An 18,568-nucleotide genomic window follows, 5' to 3' on the forward strand; every position below is an offset into this window, starting at 1 on the left:
ATTAGCATATTATCTGCTTTGGTTCATTATGTTCTGGAAACAACAAATAGAAACAAGCTTTTACACTTCGATAAAGTTACAAACGTTTCGGTAAAGCAAGACTGGACTGTTCACGTTTTAAAACACAGGAAGATACATGAAGAGAGTACAGTCTTAGCCTGGTCCCAGATCTGTTTGTGCTGCCTTGCCAAGTGGCGGCAGGTAGCCTCGTGGTTAGAGCGTTGGGCCAGTAACCGAAAGGTTGCTGGATCGAATCCCCAGAGCTGACAAGGTAAAAATCTGTCGTTCTGCCCATGAACAAGGCAGTTAACCCGCTGTTCCCCAGTAGGCCGTCATTGAAAACAAGAATATGTTCTTAACTGACTTGCCTAGTTAAATAAAGGTTAAAAAAAGGTTTTAAAAAAAGTTTTTAAAAAGTGGCATGACAATCGCCATTGGAGTTGGCACAAACAGATTTGGGCCCAGGCTACAGTAGGCAAGATGGTACAAACAGATCTGGGCCCAGGCTACAGTAGGCCTCAACTGTCAGTTTTGTACCTGACAGTGAGTATTCTGTGGTCTTGATGTTATCCACCACCTCCCAGCACCGTTGGTCTTTGATGCGTGGCAGTCCTTCGTGGTCGGTCTTTCTGTACTCCAGTATGTAGTGATCTATCTTGCTGTCCTCTACTGGCATCTTCCAGGCTACGGACACCGTGTTGTCTAACACCAGACAGTCCCCTACCTCTATCTCTGGGGCCCAGGGGACTGGAATGACAGAGAGGAAGGCATCTTTAAAAGCTGGACAAGATTTTTGCATAGGAAGATATTGGTAAATAAATGAGTCTAAGCTTTATTTGGAAAATGTTCTAACTTCATCAATTCGTATGTGACGTAGAAGTCCGTCACTGGCCGTGGGCAGCATTTGGTTCGTTAACGCGCACACACACATTCATCACCCCTCCCTGCTCCATTATAAGATAAGTTAACAATGTGGGTTGACACACAAATTAACTTCTGTCTTAGTACATACATTTCACACTTCTCAGTGTTCATATTTAAGATATGCAATATTTATTATACTTATCAATGTTGTGGATGAGCGCTTTGTTTGTTTGTTCTGTTCCTCTCTCTCTCCATCTCTGTAGCTTCCGGGTATGCTGGAAAAGGACCCGAGCTAAGGGATTGGGTTGACTTTATAGTGCCTGTCCCAAATGGCTCATTAATGTAAATGGGCATATTGAAAGATACTGTCAGTAGTGATGTAAATGTTATGTTGTGATATTGTTTAAAAACGGGTTGCAATGTATATCCTTTAGTATGTTTAGTTAATGGAAAATGTAGGTTTGACTAGGTAATTGCTTAATTAATTAGGGTAGTAATTTTTCTGAGGGGAGGGGCTAGCCCTACAAAAGGAGCCTTTCTTTCAGTTCATGGGGAGGCATTTTGGATCGAGCTGTGGATGGGGCAGCATTGTTTTTAAGCTGTCCCATAAGGTAGACGTTTGATGGCAGTACTGTTGTTTTTGTTCCGGAATCACCTTGTAAATAAACACCTAGAAGCACAGAAGAACTTTTGCGGCTCCGCCATCTTTTTATTTTGATAGAGGTTAGGTTTTCCAGTTTAGCCTTCTGGCCTACTCTACGTGACACGTACATATCACAATCAATAATTCCTATCATTCATGTTTTTTTATTTACATTTTTTTATTATAAAAAAATAAGAGGAGTGTGACAGATCTGTCTTATTAACATGACAGTAAACACCCCCCGGTCCTAACACCCCCCGGTACTCACACCCCCTGGTACTCACACCACTGTGGATCAGATGGTTTACTTATTATAATAGTTAGAGAGTTTCCATTGACTAAGTTATCCTAGAGGTCAGGGTCACACCACTGGTACTAACACCACTGGTACTAACACCCCTGGTACTAACACCCCTGGTACTAACAGCAGCCTTCAGGTTCTAGAGGTCAGGGTCACACCCCCTGGTACTAACACCCCCTGGTACTAACACCCCCTGGTACTAACACCCCCTGGTACTAACACCCCCTGGTACTAACACCCCCTGGTACTAACAGCAGCCTTCAGGTTCTAGAGGTCAGGGTCACACCCCTGGTACTAACACCCCTGGTACTAACACCCCTGGTACTAACACCCCTGGTACTAACACCAGCCTTTAGGACTTTTTCAAACATCCTGTCTATGGTAGCCCTTTCCACTCACAGCCTCGGTCATCCCGTATATGGGTTGAAAATGGCAGATTCTGTCATTGATAAGCACCTAGATTGGAACGCTGTCACTGTACAGTAACATGTTATACATGCCGTTAGAGCTCGGGCTCTTGGCTTTGACGCGCAGCATGGGTTTAGACTGTCGGACGCTCTGAGAGTGAGCACCGTGCGCGACAAGACTCCCCCATCCCGCCCCCCAATTGGACTACTCATTCCTCATTTGTTGTCCGAGAGTTGAATTCTGTAAATGGAGAGGAGTGGATGTGTTCTGAAAGATGAGACATTGAGGATTATAATAAATACCGCTTTGATGTCATACAAGCAAACCACACACCCGTGAGGCCAAATGTGACTTCACAATTTCCATATTATAAAAGTAATGTCATTTACAGTGTCGTTTATGACCTCTATATTGTATCCATAGTTACAAGGATTACATCCAGGCCGCATCACATCCGGCCGTGATCGGGAGTCCCATAGGACGGCGCACAATTGGCCCAGCGTTGGAAAGACATCCACTTTTTCCCATTTGGGTTGCCAGGTATCCTAGCGGTTAGAGAGGCGAGCCACCAACCGGAGGGTTGCCAGGTATCCTGGCGGTTAGAGAGGCGAGCCACCAACCGGAGGGTTGCCAGGTATCCTAGTGGTTAGAGAGGGACCGGACCAACCGGAGGGTTGCCAGGTATCCTAGCGGTTAGAGAGGGACCGGACCAACCGGAGGGTTGCCAGGTATCCTAGCGGTTAGAGAGGCGAGCCACCAACCGGAGGGTTGCCAGGTATCCTAGCGGTTAGAGAGGCGAGCCACCAACCGGAGGGTTGCCAGGTATCCTAGTGGTTAGAGAGGGACCGGACCAACCGGAGGGTTGCCAGGTATCCTAGCGGTTAGAGAGGGACCGGACCAACCGGAGGGTTGCCAGGTATCCTAGCGGTTAGAGAGGCGAGCCACCAACCGGAGGGTTGCCAGGTATCCTAGCGGTTAGAGAGGCGAGCCACCAACCGGAGTGTTGCCAGGTATCCTAGCGGTTAGAGAGGCGAGCCACCAACCGGAGGGTTGCCAGGTGTCCTAGCGGTTAGAGAAGCGAGCCACCAACCGGAGGGTTGCCAGGTATCCTAGCGGTTAGCGAGGCGAGCCACCAACCGAAGGGTTGCCAGGTATCCTAGCGGTTAGAGAGGCGAGCCACCAACCGGAGGGTTGCCAGGTATCCTAGCGGTTAGCGAGGCGAGCCACCAACCGGAGGGTTGCCAGGTATCCTAGCGGTTAGAGAGGTGAGCCACCAACCGGAGGGTTGCCAGGTATCCTAGCGATTAGAGAGGGACCGGACCAACCGGAGGGTTGCCAGGTATCCTAGCGGTTAGAGAGGCGAGCCACCAACCGGAGGGTTGCCAGGTATCCTAGCAGTTAGAGTGGCGAGCCACCAACCGGAGAGTTGCCAGGTATCCTAGCGGTTAGAGAGGCGAGCCACCAACCGGAGGGTTGCCAGGTATCCTAGCGGTTAGAGAGGCGAGCCACCAACCGGAGGGTTGCCAGGTATCCTAGCGGTTAGAGGGGACCGGACCAACCGGAGGGTTGCCAGGTATCCTAGCGGTTAGAGAGGGACCGGACCAACCGGAGGGTTGCCAGGTATCCTAGCGGTTAGAGAGGCGAGCCACCAACCGGAGGGTTGCCAGGTATCCTAGCGGTTAGAGAGGCGAGCCACCAACCGGAGGGTTGCCAGGTATCCTAGCGGTTAGAGGGGACCAGACCAACCGGAGGGTTGCCAGGTATCCTAGCGGTTAGAGAGGCGAGCCACCAACCGGAGGGGTGCCAGGTATCCTAGCGGTTAGAGAGGGACCGGACCAACCGGAGGGTTGCCAGTTCGAATTCCAGGGGAAAACATCTGACGGGGAAGTAAACTGGCAACTGGAGGATTGTTGGTATCAAATCCTAGATGCCATTATCTGCCGTTGTGCCCTTGAGCAAGGCACTTAACCCCCCACAGCAACTGCTCCACAGCGCCCAGTGTGGCAGCCCCCTGCTCCAACCGGAGGCGATGGGATTAAGTAGAAGTAACATTTCGGTTGGACATTAAGTACAATTGACAAATAAAATTATCTTAAATCAGCCATATCAAAAAGACCCAAGTCATCCTGTCAGTGCAATATGTAATAATAATAGTGTAATATGACATGTAGCCTATTTGCAATGATGAGTGTTTCTTACGGGTTCATGTTGTTTAATAAGTTACTTTTCATTGAAATCATATGATTTGGTTTCAATACTTTAAAATCAAATGGTAGGTCCAGCTAGACACACAAATAGATGGAATGTCGGATAAATTGTGATTTTCATGAATGGAGTGAATTTGGAGCGGCAGAATATTTTTGTGAGTGAGGAGCGGTTTTTAGCGGAGCGGTTGGAAAAGATGCGGTGCTCCGTGAGCGATGAGCGGGATTTCCCGAATGCTCAACTCTGCTCACACGCTCTGGTGTGGCAGGGCCGTACCCAAACAACAGAATGGTGTGGACGTATAACGGTCATTAAAAATATTTACGCGAGTAGACCGCTGATTGGCCATCTCAACCTCCTCAGGAGGATGACATCATCCTCTATGAGGAAATAGCTAGCTTTTTTAAAAACAGTCTGTTTGAGGTGGTATTTATTTTTTATTTTTTTTGTACAATTCATGCTTTGGCCACAAATACGAGTATAGGACAAAATAAAAACATTATTTAGGAATGAGTTAACAGAATATTAACTTTTAAGAGTGAGATTTTAACTGGACAGTTATTTTAAAGGGGCATTGCTCTACGCATGTCCATTAATATGCTATTAACCTATATGTGTATTAAAAATGTAGAATTTCGTACTAACACGCAAATACGAGCGTTTCTGCATCTCAACGGTAGAAAACGGGCCAACTACATTGCCTGGTTGTAAGCAAACCACAATATCCAGAATTCAAAGCGATTTCGGGATGTGGAGGACCGCTCCGTGGAGGTGTGAGAAATATAAACATTTCTGAGTTTGCACTTTCAGCCAGAGGCTTTCGAAACAGAACTGAAGTCTCAACTGATGGGGTTGCCATGTCGTCGAACATTGAAAAGTGATGCTATTCTATCGATTTTCCACTTCACTTCAAAGGAGGGAGCTATCAGCTAACATCAGCACAGCAGAAAATAAGTCAAGCTAACGTTAACTAGCTAGCTATCAAACTACATTTGTTTATCTTAACCAAAATCTAGCTAGCTGGCTTTCATAATACGCTGGCTAGACATTCCAAAGCACATCAATGTAAATAGGCAGCTGCTATCTGTGATTTCGAACTTTTCATGCTAACGTTAGCTTTGTTAGGTTACGTTAGCTAACCGTTAGCTAGCTAGCAAACTAAATACCACAGAGGCTAACGTGACTGTGTTCCATTTAGAGTCCGATCCCATCAACATCTTCAGGAGGCATCAACATCAAGCTCAGCACCAGGAACTAGTTTAAGTTACCTAAAATCTTACTAAAATATAGTAAAATCTTTCCATGACATGTGTCTTGTTGATGGTGTGGTTGACTGACTGGTGTCTGTTGGATATGGGTATTGTGTGTGAAGGTTAGTATGCATGATGTACTCACCAGACACGTCACCCATTGAGCATGTTTGGGATGCTCTGGATTGACGTGTACGACAGCGTGTTCCAGTTCCCGCCAATAACCAGCAACTTTGAACAGCCGTTGAAGAGGAGTGGGACAACATTCCACAGGTCACAATCAACATCCTGATCAACTAGGACACTAGTAAGGATCAAGGATGTTTTTCAGCAGCAGGGACTGGGAGACTAGTAAGGATCAAGGGAAAGATGAACGGAGCAAAGTACAGAGAGATCCTTGATGAAAACCTGCTCCAGAGCGCTCAGGACCTCAGACTGGGGCGAAGGTTCACCTTCCAATAGGAAGACGAGCCCCTAAGCACACAGCCAAGACAACGTAGGAGTGGCTTCGGGACAGGTCTCTGAATGTCCTTGAGTGGCCCAGCCAGAGCCCGGCATTGAACCCGATCGAACATCTCTGGAGAGACCTGAAAATAGCTGTGCAGCGATGCTCCCCATCCAACCTGACAGAGCTTGACAGGATCTGCAGAGAAGAATGGGAAAAACTCCCCAAATACAGGTGTGCCAAGCTTGTAGCGTCATACCCAAGAAGACTCGAGGCTGTAATCGCTGCCAAAGGTGCTTCAACAAAGTACTGAGTAAAGGGTCTGAATACTTACGTAAATGTGATTTCAGTTTTTTCAAAATGCCTAAAAACCTGTTTTTGATTCGTCAATACGGGGTATTGTTTGTACATTGATGGGGTTCGGGGGGAAACAACTTTTTAAAACATTTTAGAATAAGGTTGTAACGCAACAAAACATGGAAAAAGTCAAGGGGCCTGAATACTTTCCGAATGCACTGTACCCCTCCATATACCCCTCCATATACCCCTCTATCCCCCAAGAGGCATCATAAATCCTGTCAAACTGTAGAATTGCAGGAAATGCATTTTAAAAAATGTCAAACAGACTGCTCTCCAATCATGTGACAGAGGTAGAGGCTAGTCTGAGCTGTGATGATTATTTCTGTCTCTTTCTGCTCACACGGTCCAGTGAACATATCTACTATCTACTGAGGAACAGCGAGAGCAGAGCAGCCACACACAGACTGCCTAGTTATACGGAACACACACTGGCCCTCTCATACGGATTACGCAACCACACAAGATTAAAATAACATAGAGATCACTTTATTGGTCAGTTACACACAAGGTCCAAACGAAATGTGACAATCTGCTTTTAACCCAACACTGGGCGCCCGTGGAACTGTTGTTGTGGGGTTCAAGTGCCTTGTTCAAGGGCATAACGACAGACAATGGCATTTCCCGCCAGATTTTTCCCGTCAGACCCGGGATTCAAATTGACAACCCTCAGGCTGCTGGCTCGCCTCTCTAACCGCTAAGCTACTTGGAGGCTGCTGAGGGGCGAGATCTGCTCACATCGCCTCCACCTTTCCCAGGAGCCTCCACACCCCCCAGGAGCCTCCACACCCCCCAGGAGCCTCCACACCCCCCAGGAGCCTCCACCTTCCCCAGGAGCCTCCACCTTCCCCAGGAGCCTCCACCTTCCCCAGGAGCCCCCCCCCAGCAGCCTCCACCTTCCCCAGGAGCCTCCATCCCCCCCAGCAGCCTCCACCCCCCCAGGAGCCTCCACCCCCCCAGGAGCCTCCACCACCCCCACCCCAGGAGCCTCCACCACCCCCACCCCAGGAGCCTCCACCCCCCCCCCCCCCCAGGAGCCTCCACCCCCCCAGGAGCCTCCACCACCCCCCCAGTTCTCTAGTCTAGCCACTTCTCCGACCGATTCAAGCAGTTCTCTAGTCTAGCCACTTCTCTGACCGATTCAAGCAGTTCTCTAGTCTAGCCACTCCTCTGACCGATTCAAGCAGTTCTCTAGTCTAGCCACTTCTCTGACCGATTCAAGCAGTTCACTAGTCTAGCCACTTCTCTGACCGATTCAAACAGTTCACTAGTCTAGCCACTCCTCTGACCGATTGCCCTCAAAGCTGCTCCAGGTCCACAACGATGTGTACAGGCTAATGTATCAATGCAAACACACACACAGACAATAGTCAGCTTGAGAAGGATTTGTCCTCAAGCTGTAGAAGCTACACAAGCAGTTCTCGCCTCTCAAGCTACTAGTAACCCAGTCACTATACAGCCATACATCTACACAGCCATACATCCATACATCTACACAGCCATACATCCATATAGCTACACAGCCATACATCCATATAGCTACACAGCCATATAGCTACACAGCCATACATCCATATAGCTACACAGCCATATAGCTACACAGCCATACATCCATATAGCTACACAGCCATACATCCATATAGCTACACAGCCATACATCCATATAGCTACACATCCATATAGCTACACAGCCATACATCCATATAGCCACACATCCATATAGCTACACAGCCATATAGCTACACAGCCATACAGCCATATAGCCACACAGCCATATAGCTACACAGCCATACATCCATATAGCTACACAGCCATACATCCATATAGCCACACAGCCATATAGCTACACAGCCATACATCCATATAGCCACACAGCCATATAGCTACACAGCCATACATCCATATAGCTACACAACCATACATCCATATAGCTACACAGCCATACATCCATATAGCTACACAGCCATATAGCTACACAGCCATACATCCATATAGCTACACAGCCATACATCCATATAGCCACACAGCCATATAGCTACACAGCCATACATCCATACAACCATATAGCTACACAGCCATACATCCATATAGCTACACAACCATACATCCATATAGCTACACAACCATATAGCTACACAGCCATACATCCATATAGCTACACAGCCATACATCCATATAGCCATACATCCATATAGCTACACAGCCATACATCCATATAGCCATACATCCATATAGCTACACATCCATATAGCCACACAGCCATATAGCCACACAGCCATATAGCTACACAGCCATATAGCTACACAGCCATACATCCATACAACCATACATCTACATAGCCATACATCCATATAGCTACACAGCCATACATCCATATAGCTACACAGCCATACATCCATATAGCTACACAGCCATATAGCTACACAGCCATACATCCATATAGCTACACAGCCATACATCCATATAGCCATACATCCATATAGCTACACATCCATATAGCTACACAGCCATACATCCATATAGCTACACAGCCATATAGCTACACAGCCATATAGCTACACAGCCATACATCCATATAGCTACACAGCCATATAGCCACACAGCCATATAGCTACACAGCCATACATCCATACAACCATACATCTACACAGCCATACATCCATATAGCTACACAGCCATACATCCATATAGCTACACAGCCATACATCCATATAGCTACACAGCCATACATCCATACAACCATACAGCACATTACAACAGTAGTTTATGGAGGGATTGTCTAGCATGAGAAAGGACTACTGCCCAGGTTAGTTCCCTGAGGAAATTGTTATTTTTCTGGGTTATTTTTAGTCTTTGTTGAGTGGCTAGCTCTGAGCTTGGGGCGCATCTACATTCAGGGCTAGTTCAGTCAGAGTAATATTTAGTGCAGAGCTCAGTGCATCATCTGGGGTCGAGCGCTGGTGCAGAGCCTTTAGGGACCCTGTATGACACAGCGCTGGGAAGAGGAGGAGAGGGGGAGTCATCGTCAGATGATCCTGGATCTGAGCAGCACAGATATCACCAATATTCCAATAGGAGGGCCAGTCATTATAACCCTTTAAAGACGAGGCTTGGTGCTCCCTAGAATCCTCTAGAACATCTACAAAAGAGTCCGAACAGATCTGCTCTACATTCGACCATGAAGAGAAAGTCTCTGGAGAATCTTTGGATGACTGTTGTGGCAGCTGATGCTCTGTTACTCTGAAATAAAAATAAATTAGCTGTCTGTCCATTCCTCCCTCTGGCTGACTGAGATCTGTCTGTCTGTCTGTTCCTCCCTCTGGCTGACTGAGATCTGTCTGTCTGTTCCTCCCTCTGGCTGACTGAGATCTGTCTGTCTGTTCCTCCCTCTGGCTGACTGAGATCTGTCTGTCTGTTCCTCCCTCTGGCTGACTGAGATCTGTCTGTCTGTTCCTCCCTCTGGCTGACTGAGATCTGTCTGTCTGTTCCTCCCTCTGGCTGACTGAGGTATGTCTGTCTGTCTGTCTATTCCTCCCTCTGGCTGACTGAGGTCTGTCTGTCTGTTCCTCCCTCTGGCTGACTGAGGTCTGTCTGTCTGTCTATTCCTCCCTCTGGCTGACTGAGATCTGTCTGTCTGTCTGTCTGTTCCTCCCTCTGGCTGACTGAGATCTGTCTGTCTGTCTGTCTGTTCCTCCCTCTGGCTGACTGAGATCTGTCTGTCTGTCTGTTCCTCCCTCTGGCTGACTGAGATCTGTCTGTCTGTTCCTCCCTCTGGCTGACTGAGGTCTGTCTGTCTGTTCCTCCCTCTGGCTGACTGAGGTCTGTCTGTCTGTTCCTCCCTCTGGCTGAATGAGATCTGTCTGTCTGTCTCTGTTCCTCCCTCTGGCTGACTGAGATTTGTCTGTCTGTTCCTCCCTCTGGCTGACTGAGATCTGTCTGTCTGTTCCTCCCTCTGGCTGACATCTGTCTGTCTGTTCCTCCCTCTGGCTGACTGAGGTATGTCTGTCTGTCTATTCCTCCCTCTGGCTGACTGAGATCTGTCTGTCTGTTCCTCCCTCTGGCTGACTGAGGTCTGTCTGTCTGTTCCTCCCTCTGGCTGACTGAGATCTGTATGTCTGTTCCTCCCTCTGGCTGAGGTCTGTCTGTCTGTTCCTCCCTCTGGCTGACTGAGGTCTGTCTGTCTGTTCCTCCCTCTGGCTGACTGAGATCTGTATGTCTGTTCCTCCCTCTGGCTGACTGAGATCTGTCTGTTCCTCCCTCTGGCTGAGGTCTGTCTGTCTGTTCCTCCCTCTGGCTGACTGAGGTCTGTCTGTCTGTTCCTCCCTCTGGCTGACTGAGATCTGTCTGTCTGTCTGTTCCTCCCTCTGGCTGACTGAGATCTGTCTGTCTGTCTGTTCCTCCCTCTGGCTGACTGAGATCTGTCTGTCTGTTCCTCCCTCTGGCTGACTGAGATCTGTCTGTCTGTTCCTCCCTCTGGCTGACTGAGATCTGTATGTCTGTTCCTCCCTCTGGCTGACTGAGATCTGTCTGTCTGTTCCTCCCTCTGGCTGACTGAGATCTGTCTGTCTGTTCCTCCCTCTGGCTGACTGAGGTCTGTCTGTCTGTTCCTCCCTCTGGCTGACTGAGGTCTGTCTGTCTGTTCCTCCCTCTGGCTGAATGAGATCTGTCTGTCTGTCTATTCCTCCCTCTGACTGAGGTCTGTCTGTCTCTGTTCCTCCCTCTGGCTGACTGAGATTTGTCTGTCTGTTCCTCCCTCTGGCTGACTGAGATTTGTCTGTCTGTTCCTCCCTCTGGCTGACTGAGATCTGTCTGTCTGTTCCTCCCTCTGGCTGACTGAGATCTGTCTGTCTGTTCCTCCCTCTGGCTGACATCTGTCTGTCTGTTCTTCCCTCTGGCTGACATCTGTCTGTCTGTTCTTCCCTCTGGCTGACTGAGGTATGTCTGTCTGTCTATTCCTCCCTCTGGCTGACTGAGATCTGTCTGTCTGTTCCTCCCTCTGGCTGACTGAGGTCTGTCTGTCTGTTCCTCCCTCTGGCTGACTGAGATCTGTCTGTCTGTCTGTTCCTCCCTCTGGCTGACTGAGATCTGTCTGTCTGTCTGTTCCTCCCTCTGGCTGACTGAGATCTGTATGTCTGTTCAGGTCCCGTGTGGCTCAGTTGGTAGAGCATGGCGCTTGCAACGCCAGGGTTGTGGGTTCATTCCCCACGGGGGGACCAGGATGAATATGTATGAGCTTTCCAATTTGTAAGTCGCTCTGGATAAGAGCGTCTGCTAAATGACTTAAATGTAAATGTAAATGATGTTCCTCCCTCTGGCTGAGGTCTGTCTGTCTGTTCCTCCCTCTGGCTGACTGAGGTCTGTCTGTCTGTTCCTCCCTCTGGCTGACTGAGGTCTGTCTGTCTGTCTGTCTGTCTGTCTGTCTGTCTGTCTGTCTGTCTGTCTGTTCCTCCCTCTGGCTGACTGAGGTCTGTCTGTCTGTTCCTCCCTCTGGCTGACTGAGGTCTGTCTGTCTGTTCCTCCCTCTGGCTGACTGAGGTCTGTCTGTTCCTCCCTCTGGCTGACTGAAGTCTGTCTGTCTGTTAATTCCTCCCTCTGGCTGACTGAGATCTGTCTGTCTGTCTGTTCCTCCCTCTGGCTGACTGAGATCTGTCTGTCTGTCCATTCCTCCCTCTGGCTGACTGAGATCTGTCTGTCTGTTCCTCCCTCTGGCTGACTGAGGTCTGTCTGTCTGTTCCTCATTCTGTCTGACTGAGATCTGTCTGTCTGTCTGTTCCTCCCTCTGGCTGACTGAGGTCTGTCTGTCTGTCTGTTCCTCCCTCTGGCTGACTGAGATCTGTCTGTCTGTCCATTCCTCCCTCTGGCTGACTGAGATCTGTCTGTCTGTCCATTCCTCCCTCTGGCTGACTGAGATCTGTCTGTCTGTCCATTCCTCCCTCTGGCTGACTGAGGTCTGTCTGTCTGTCCATTCCTCCCTCTGGCTGACTGAGATCTGTCTGTCTGTCTATTCCTCCCTCTGGCTGACTGAGATCTGTCTGTCTGTCTGTCTGTTCCTCCCTCTGGCTGACTGAGATCTGTCTGTCTGTTCCTCCCTCTGGCTGACTGATCTGTCTGTCCGTTCCTCCCTCTGGCTGACTGAGATCTGTCTGTCTGTCTGTTCCTCCCTCTGGCTGACTGAGATCTGTCTGTCTATTCCTCCCTCTGGCTGACTGAGATCTGTCTGTCTGTCCATTCCGCCCTCTGGCTGACTGAGATCTGTCTGTCTGTCCATTCCGCCCTCTGGCTGACTGAGATCTGTCTGTCTGTCCATTCCTCCCTCTGGCTGACTGACGTCTGTCTGTCCATTCCTCCCTCTGGCTGACTGACGTCTGTCTGTCCATTCCTCCCTCTGGCTGACTGAGATCTGTCTGTCCATTCCTCCCTCTGGCTGACTGACGTCTGTCTGTCCATTCTCCCTCTGACTGAGGTCTGTCTGTCCATTCTCCCTCTGACTGAGGTCTGTCTGTCCATTCCTCCCTCTGACTGAGGTCTGTCTGTCTGTTCCTCCCTACCGGTCCCCCCTGTATAAAGGCTCGTTATTGTTATGTCATCTTCTTGTGTTTCTTTTTGATTAGATTTTTATACTTTAATTTATTTAGTAAATATTTTCTTAACTCTATTTATTGAACTGCATTGTTGGTTAAGGGCTTGTAAGCATTTCATGGGAAGTTGTATTTGGCGCATGTGACAAAACATGTGATATCATTTCCTGTCCTCTATAGCTGATGCTTTTGCAGCGGCTAATGGCGATCCTAATACATACCAAATAAGCAGAAAAAAACGATCAAAGGTAGAAACTCAATTTAACAACAGGCCATATAATTTATGACACCAAAACAGTTCATATACAGAATTGTAATAATGCAAATATTAGCAATCTCATTGTCTATTAGTTTAATAATAAAGAGATGTGTTGTCAGATTGGATGGTTTCAAATGTCAACGAGTTAAAACTGATGTCCTGTACCACATCCACTACGTCTCAGGCACCTGAGGACAACCTGGTCCACATCCACTACGTCTCAGGCACCTGAGGACAACCTGGTCCACATCCACTACGTCTCAGGCACCTGAGGACAACCTGGTCCACATCCACTACGTCTCAGGCACCTGAGGACAACCTGGTCCACATCCACTACGTCTCAGGCACCTGAGGACAACCTGGTCCACATCCACTACGTCTCAGGCACCTGAGGACAACCTGGTCCACATCCACTACGTCTCAGGCACCTGAGGACAACCTGGTCCACATCCACTACGTCTCAGGCACCTGAGGACAACCTGGTCCACATCCTTCAGGCACCTGAGGACAACCTGGTCCACATCCTTCAGTCACCTGAGGACAACCTGGTCCACATCCACTACGTCTCAGTCACCTGAGGACAACCTGGTCCACATCCACTACGTCTCAGTCACCTGAGGACAACCTGGTCCACATCCACTACGTCTCAGTCACCTGAGGACAACCTGGTCCACATCCACTACGTCTCAGGCACCTGAGGACAACCTGGTCCACATCCACTACGTCTCAGGCACCTGAGGACAACCTGGTCCACATCCACTACGTCTCAGGCACCTGAGGACAACCTGGTCCACATCCACTACGTCTCAGGCACCTGAGGACAACCTGGTCCACATCCACTACGTCTCAGGCACCTGAGGACAACCTGGTCCACATCCACTACGTCTCAGGCACCTGAGGACAACCTGGTCCACATCCACTACGTCTCAGGCACCTGAGGACAACCTGGTCCACATCCACTACGTCTCAGGCACCTGAGGACAACCTGGTCCACATCCACTACGTCTCAGGCACCTGAGGACAACCTGGTCCACATCCACTACGTCTCAGGCACCTGAGGACAACCTGGTCCACATCCACTACGTCTCAGGCACCTGAGGACAACCTGGTCCACATCCACTACGTCTCAGGCACCTGAGGACAACCTGGTCCACATCCACTACGTCTCAGGCACCTGAGGACAACCTGGTCCACATCCACTACGTCTCAGGCACCTGAGGACAACCTGGTCCACATCCACTACGTCTCAGGCACCTGAGGACAACCTGGTCCACATCCACTACGTCTCAGGCACCTGAGGACAACCTGGTCCACATCCTTCAGGCACCTGAGGACAACCTGGTCCACATCCACTACGTCTCAGGCACCTGAGGACAACCTGGTCCACATCCACTACGTCTCAGGCACCTGAGGACAACCTGGTCCACATCCACTACGTCTCAGGCACCTGAGGACAACCTGGTCCACATCCTTCAGGCACCTGAGGACAACCTGGTCCACATCCACTACGTTTCAGGCACCTGAGGACAACCCGGTCCATATCCTTCAGGCACCTGAGGACAACCTGGTCCACATCCTCCAGGCACCTGAGGACAACCTGGTCCACATCCTCCAGGCACCTGAGGACAACCTGGTCTACATCCACATCGTCTCAGGCACCTGAGGACAACCTGGTCCATATCCTTCAGGCACCTGAGGACAACCTGGTCCATATCACATTCCCTACACAGTGCACTACTATAGACCAGGAATGACACCCAGTTCCCTATGCGGTGCACTACGTTTGACCCCTTGTCAATAGGGCCCTTGGGGCCAGGGCCCTTTGAACTGCAAGTCACTCTGGATAAGAGCGTCTGCTAAATGACTCAAATGTAAAAGTAGTGCTCTATATACGGAATAGGGCCCTGGTAAAAAGTAGTGCACTGTGTAGGGAATAGGGTGCCAGTCCTGGTCTATAGTAGTGCACTATATAGGGAATAGGGTGCCAGTCCTGGTCTATAGTAGTACACTATATAGGGAATAGGGTGCCAGTCCTCGTCTATAGTAGTGCACCGCATAGGGAATAGGGTGCCAGTCCTGGTCTATAGTAGTACACTATATAGGGAATAGGGTGCCAGTCCTCGTCTATAGTAGTGCACCGCATAGGGAATAGGGTGCCAGTCCTGGTCTATAGTAGTACACTATATAGGGAATAGGGTGCCAGTCCTGGTCTATAGTAGTGCACTATATAGGGAATAGGGTGCCAGTCCTGGTCTATAGTAGTGCACTATATAGGGAATAGGGTGCCAGTCCTGGTCTATAGTAGTGCACTATATAGGGAATAGGGTGCCAGTCCTGGTCTATAGTAGTGCACTATATAGGGAATAGGGTGCCAGTCCTGGTCTATAGTAGTGCACTATATAGGGAATAGGGTGCCAGTCCTGGTCTATAGTAGTGCACTATATAGGGAATAGGGTGCCAGTCCTGGTCTATAGTAGTGCACTATATAGGGAATAGGGTGTCATTTGGGATGGCAGCCATAGTCTCATCACATACCAGGCAGGAACTTGAGGTTCTGGAGAAGTTGTCTCTCCTGGTTGAAGTCCACCATCAGATGGTTCATGTTGTCTGTGACCTTGGGCTTCATAGTCAGTCTGAAGGCTGAGGCCATGGTTACCCTGCAGGGAGGAACGAGGCACAGTGAGACTAACACCACCACCCTACCAGCTGAAACGGCAGAGGACAGGGAGGAACGAGGCACAGTGAGACTAACACCACCACCCTACCAGCTGAAACGGCAGGAAGCCCTTCCATTGCTGTGACTACAGTGTGTTATTGGCAACGCCTTCTGGCTGTTTTTGATGATTCTACAAAAATATATTCTGGTCAGCAGCAATCAGTTACACATGGTCATCCATCGTTCTGGTGTGTGGGGTCTTTCAGACCACCCTCCAGCTAACAGACACTGACCTGGGATCAGTCACAGCAGACAAACAGCATGTAACCACACGGTATGTAACCACACACGGCGTGTAACCACACGGCATGTAACCACACACGGCGTGTAACCACACGGCATGTAACCACACGGCATGTAACCACACACGGCATGTAACCACACGGCGTGTAACCACACGGCGTGTAACCACACGGTGTGTAACCACACGGTGTGTAACCACACGGCGTGTAACCACACGGCGTGTAACCACACGGTATGTAACCACACACGGCATGTAACCACACGGTATGTAACCACACGGTATGTAACCACACGGTATGTAACCACACACGGCATGTAACCACACACGGCATGTAACCACACACGGCATGTAACCACACGGCATGTAACCACACACGGCATGTAACCACACACGGCATGTAACCACACCCTCCAGCTAACAGACACTGACCTGGGATCAGTCACAGCAGACAAACAGCATGTAACCACACGGTATGTAACCACACACGGCATGTAACCACACGGCGTGTAACCACACACGGCGTGTAACCACACGGCATGTAACCACACACGGCGTGTAACCACACGGCATGTAACCACACGGCATGTAACCACACGGCATGTAACCACATGTAACCACACGGCATGTAACCACATGTAACCACACGGCGTGTAACCACACGGCGTGTAACCACACACGGCGTGTAACCACACACGGCGTGTAACCACACACGGCGTGTAACCACACACGGCGTGTAACCACACACGGCGTGTAACCACACGGCGTGTAACCACACACGGCGTGTAACCACACACGGCGTGTAACCACACACGGCGTGTAACCACACACGGCGTGTAACCACACGGGCGTGTAACCACACGGCGTGTAACCACACGGCGTGTAACCACACGCGGCGTGTAACCACACGCGGCGTGTAACCACACGCGGCGTGTAACCACACGCGGCGTGTAACCACACGCGGCGTGTAACCACACGCGGCGTGTAACCACACGCGGCGTGTAACCACACGCGGCGTGTAACCACACACGGCATGTAACCACACACGGCATGTAACCACACACGGCATGTAATCACACACGGCATGTAACCACCCGGCATGTAACCACATGTAACCACACGGCGTGTAACCACAGACGGCGTGTAACCACACACGCCGTGTAACCACACACGGCGTGTAACCACACACGGCGTGTAACCACACACGGCATGTAACCACACACGGCATGTAACCACACACGGCGTGTAACCACATGTAACCACACACGCCGTGTAACCACATGTAACCAAACACGCCGTGTAACCACACACGGCGTGTAACCACACACGGCGTGTAACCACACACGGCGTGTAACCACACACGGCGTGTAACCACACACGGCGTGTAACCACACACGGCGTGTAACCACACACGGCATGTAACCACACACGGCATGTAACCACACGGCATGTAACCACACGGCATGTAACCACACGGCATGTAACCACATGTAACCACACACGGCATGTAACCACGTGTAACCACACACGGCGTGTAACCACACACGGCGTGTAACCACACACGGCATGTAACCACACACGGCATGTAACCACACACGGCATGTAACCACACGGCATGTAACCACACACGGCATGTAACCACACACGGCATGTAACCACACACGGCATGTAACCACACGGCATGTAGCCACACGGCATGTAGCCACACACGGCATGTAGCCACACACGGCATGTAACCACACACGGCATGTAACCACACACGGCATGTAACCACGTGTAACCACACGGCATGTAACCACACGGCATGTAGCCACACACGGCATGTAACCACACACGGCATGCGACCACACACGGCATGCGACCACACACGGCATGCGACCACACACGGCATGCGACCACACACGGCATGCGACCACACACGGCATGCGACCACACACGGCATGCGACCACACACGGCATGCGACCACACACGGCATGCGACCACACACGGCATGCGACCACACACGGCATGCGACCACACACGGCATGCGACCACACACGGCATGCGACCACACACGGCATGTAACCACACGGCATGTAACCACACGGCATGTAACCACACGGCATGTAACCACAAGGCATGTAACCACATGTAACCACACACGGCATGTAACCACATGTAACCACACACGGCGTGTAACCACACACGGCGTGTAACCACACACGGCATGTAGCCACACACGGCATGTAACCACACACGGCATGTAACCACACACGGCATGTAACCACACACGGCATGTAACCACACACGGCATGTAACCA

At 50.1% G+C, this 18,568-nt stretch overlaps 1 protein-coding gene across 3 annotated transcripts in view; it reads right to left on the reverse strand.

The window, feature by feature from the left end:
* fsd1l (fibronectin type III and SPRY domain containing 1-like) overlaps window positions 1-18,568 on the reverse strand; it is an 80,932-nt gene that overhangs the window by 16,849 nt on the left and 45,515 nt on the right. For all 3 annotated transcript variants that reach the window (XM_055873633.1, XM_055873632.1, XM_055873630.1), the window contains 2 exons: window positions 15,846-15,967; window positions 538-747 (listed from right to left, as the gene is read on the reverse strand). In XM_055873633.1, the coding sequence (XP_055729608.1) occupies window positions 538-747; window positions 15,846-15,967 (332 nt within the window). The remainder of the gene's footprint in view (window positions 1-537; window positions 748-15,845; window positions 15,968-18,568) is intronic.

The sequence above is a fragment of the Salvelinus fontinalis genome, chromosome 21 (genome assembly GCF_029448725.1).
Source record: "Salvelinus fontinalis isolate EN_2023a chromosome 21, ASM2944872v1, whole genome shotgun sequence".
Classification (NCBI taxonomy): Eukaryota; Metazoa; Chordata; class Actinopteri; order Salmoniformes; family Salmonidae; genus Salvelinus; species Salvelinus fontinalis.